Below are 2,500 nucleotides of genomic sequence, written 5' to 3' on the forward strand. Positions count from 1 at the left end.
CTGTTTCTCTCTCTCTATCTCCCTCTCTGTGTGTCTCTCTCTATCTGTGTCTATCACCCTCTCTGTGTCTCTCTCTCTATCTCCCTCTCTGTGTCTCTCGCTCTATCTGTGTCTCTCTATCACCCTCTCTGTGTCTCTCTCTCTATCTCCCTCTGTGTCTCTCTATCTATCTCTGTTTCTCTCTCTCTATCTCCCTTTCTGTGTCTCTCTCTCTCTCTCTCCCTCTCTTATCTCCCTCTTTCTCTCTATCTCCCTCTCCATGGCTCTCTCTCTATCTCCTTCTCTCTATCTCCCTCTCTCTATCTCTCTATCTCCCTCTCTGTGCCTCTCTTTATCTCCCTCTCGCTATGTCTCACTCTCTATCTCCTTCTACGTGTCTCTCTTTCTATCTCCCTCTCTCTATCTCCCTCTCCGTGTCTCTCTCTATATAACCCTCTCTCTATCTCTCTCTCTATCTCCCTCTCTGTATCTCCCTCTCTCTATCTCTCTCTCTCTTTCTATCTCCCTCTCCGTGTCTCTCTCTCTATCTCCCTCTCTCTATCTCCCTCTCTCTATCTCTTTCTCTCTATCTCCCTCTCCGTATAATTCTCATTCTCTCTTTATAGTAGTAGATATGATATGATGCCAGAGAATTTTGATGTCCACTGCGATGTACGGAACAGCATGTTTACCCATGTAAGCAGATGCTCCTCTTACATCCACGGCAAAAGTGAAGGGTTGCATTTAGCTACAACACACACACCCTGCAAGTCAACACACTATCATCAGATTATCATCACTATGCTCTAACTACTGAGCTGGTAGCTATTAGCTTAACACTGACTCAAGCGTTTATGCAGCGTTGCTATGGTTTCAGAGAACATGACTGCTTCTGGCTAGTCAAGGATATGCAAAGCCACCGTACGTATGTGCCTTAATGGCTGTATTTCTGATGAAGCCAAATGAATAATTTACATTTCCCCAAGTCATAAATTAGTCATCACTTCCATCCACAGGGTTTTGACCAATGGCCAAGAGTAAAGTGACCCAAATGTAAGCCAAGCACGATGTAAAATGCAGTTCAACACGCAGCCAACTGACACACACATACACACACTGAAAACCAAGGTCCCTTATTTATCAGAAAATGTCTTGTAAGATGCACTTATAGGTTCCATATATGTGTGTGTGTGTGTGTGTGTGTGTGTGTGTATGTGTGTGTGTGTGTGTCTGTGCAGGTATATGCTATGTATGTATCTCAGAGTGATGCTACAGAGGGCACTGACTGTTTCCATATGGAGGATGAGAGACAGGACGCTGTGGAGAATTACGGACATTTCGGCAGCCATGTTTGTTTAAATATGAGGTTCTAGGACAAAGCACTGAGCATTACACAAAACCTTACAACATATGGTAACATGTGAGGGACAGTGTGTGTGAGTGTGTGTGTGTGTGTGGGTTGACACTTTCACTGGATGTGATTCTCAGTTATTCTGGACAAGCTGGGGTAGGATTACACGCACGCACGCACCCACGCACGCACGCACGCACGCACGCACGCACGCACGCACGCACGCACGCACGCACGCACGCACACACACACACACACACACACACACACACACACACACACACACACACACACACACACACACACACACACACACACACAGGGAAGGGAAGCAGGGGGATTTGAAAGCTGGAATGGAAACTAAATTATGAATCCTGTTTTTATGACTTTTATCAGGATCATGGATTTGGAGCCAACTCATGCATGTGTGTGTTTTGTGTGTGTGTGTGTGTGCTTGTTTTCAAGTGTGCCGTGCCGGGTGCGTGTTTGTGTGTGTGTGTGTGTAAGGCTGCCTGCCAGACTTTCAAGGACTTGAACAGTAGGAGCCCTGGCTCACTTTAAAATTTCATAAAGTTAAAGAGCTGTGTGTGTGTGTGTGTGTGCGTGTGCGTGTGTGTGCATGGACAAGTGTAACAGAAAGACAGGGTACTGGAACACACACACACACACACACACACACACACACACACACACACACACACACACACACACTCACACGTCTTTAACACAAATGCCCCTTGAGTCACAACTGGCACTTGGTTCAGCAAGGTTAGCTTTTTTCCTGAGTCTCTCTCTTGTGTGTATGCGTGTGTGTGTGTGTGTGTGTGTGTGTGTGAGCCTGTGTGAGAGAGTGAGTAGTAGAAAGCTGCCATAGTGCGTTGGAGAGGCCCGAACAGCTTAGGGTTTTTTCCTGCCTTAAACTGTTCTTAGTTCGTTCCATTGTCCCTTCACAGTTTAACCCGGCAGCTAAACCCAGGGATTACAGATTACCCGACCCTAAACGCAGGGCAACAATGAGCCGTAAGACCAGCGTGAATACCCCCTGCAAGAGAACATAATTACCTTTGCACACTACCTCTCTGTAGCATGGGGCAATATGGAGGGGGGGGGATAGCATGATAGAAGCTCTTTGCAATGGACACAATGTTGTAATGGAATTAGGAAGATATT

The 2,500-nt window shown here is 46.3% G+C and overlaps 1 protein-coding gene across 1 annotated transcript in view; it reads left to right on the forward strand.

Moving 5' to 3' along the window:
- Positions 1 to 621: 621 nt before the first annotated feature.
- The window catches only part of LOC308375282 (nck-associated protein 5-like), a gene marked incomplete at its 5' end in the record, with an annotated part of 164,912 nt that continues 163,033 nt past the window's right edge, over positions 622 to 2,500 (forward strand). The window contains 1 exon segment of the mRNA XM_080851357.1: positions 622 to 675. Within this exon segment, the coding sequence (XP_080707483.1) occupies positions 622 to 675 (54 nt within the window).

Source organism: Sprattus sprattus, assembly GCF_963457725.1.
Source record: "Sprattus sprattus genome assembly, chromosome: 14".
NCBI classification, from domain to species: domain Eukaryota; kingdom Metazoa; phylum Chordata; class Actinopteri; order Clupeiformes; family Clupeidae; genus Sprattus; species Sprattus sprattus.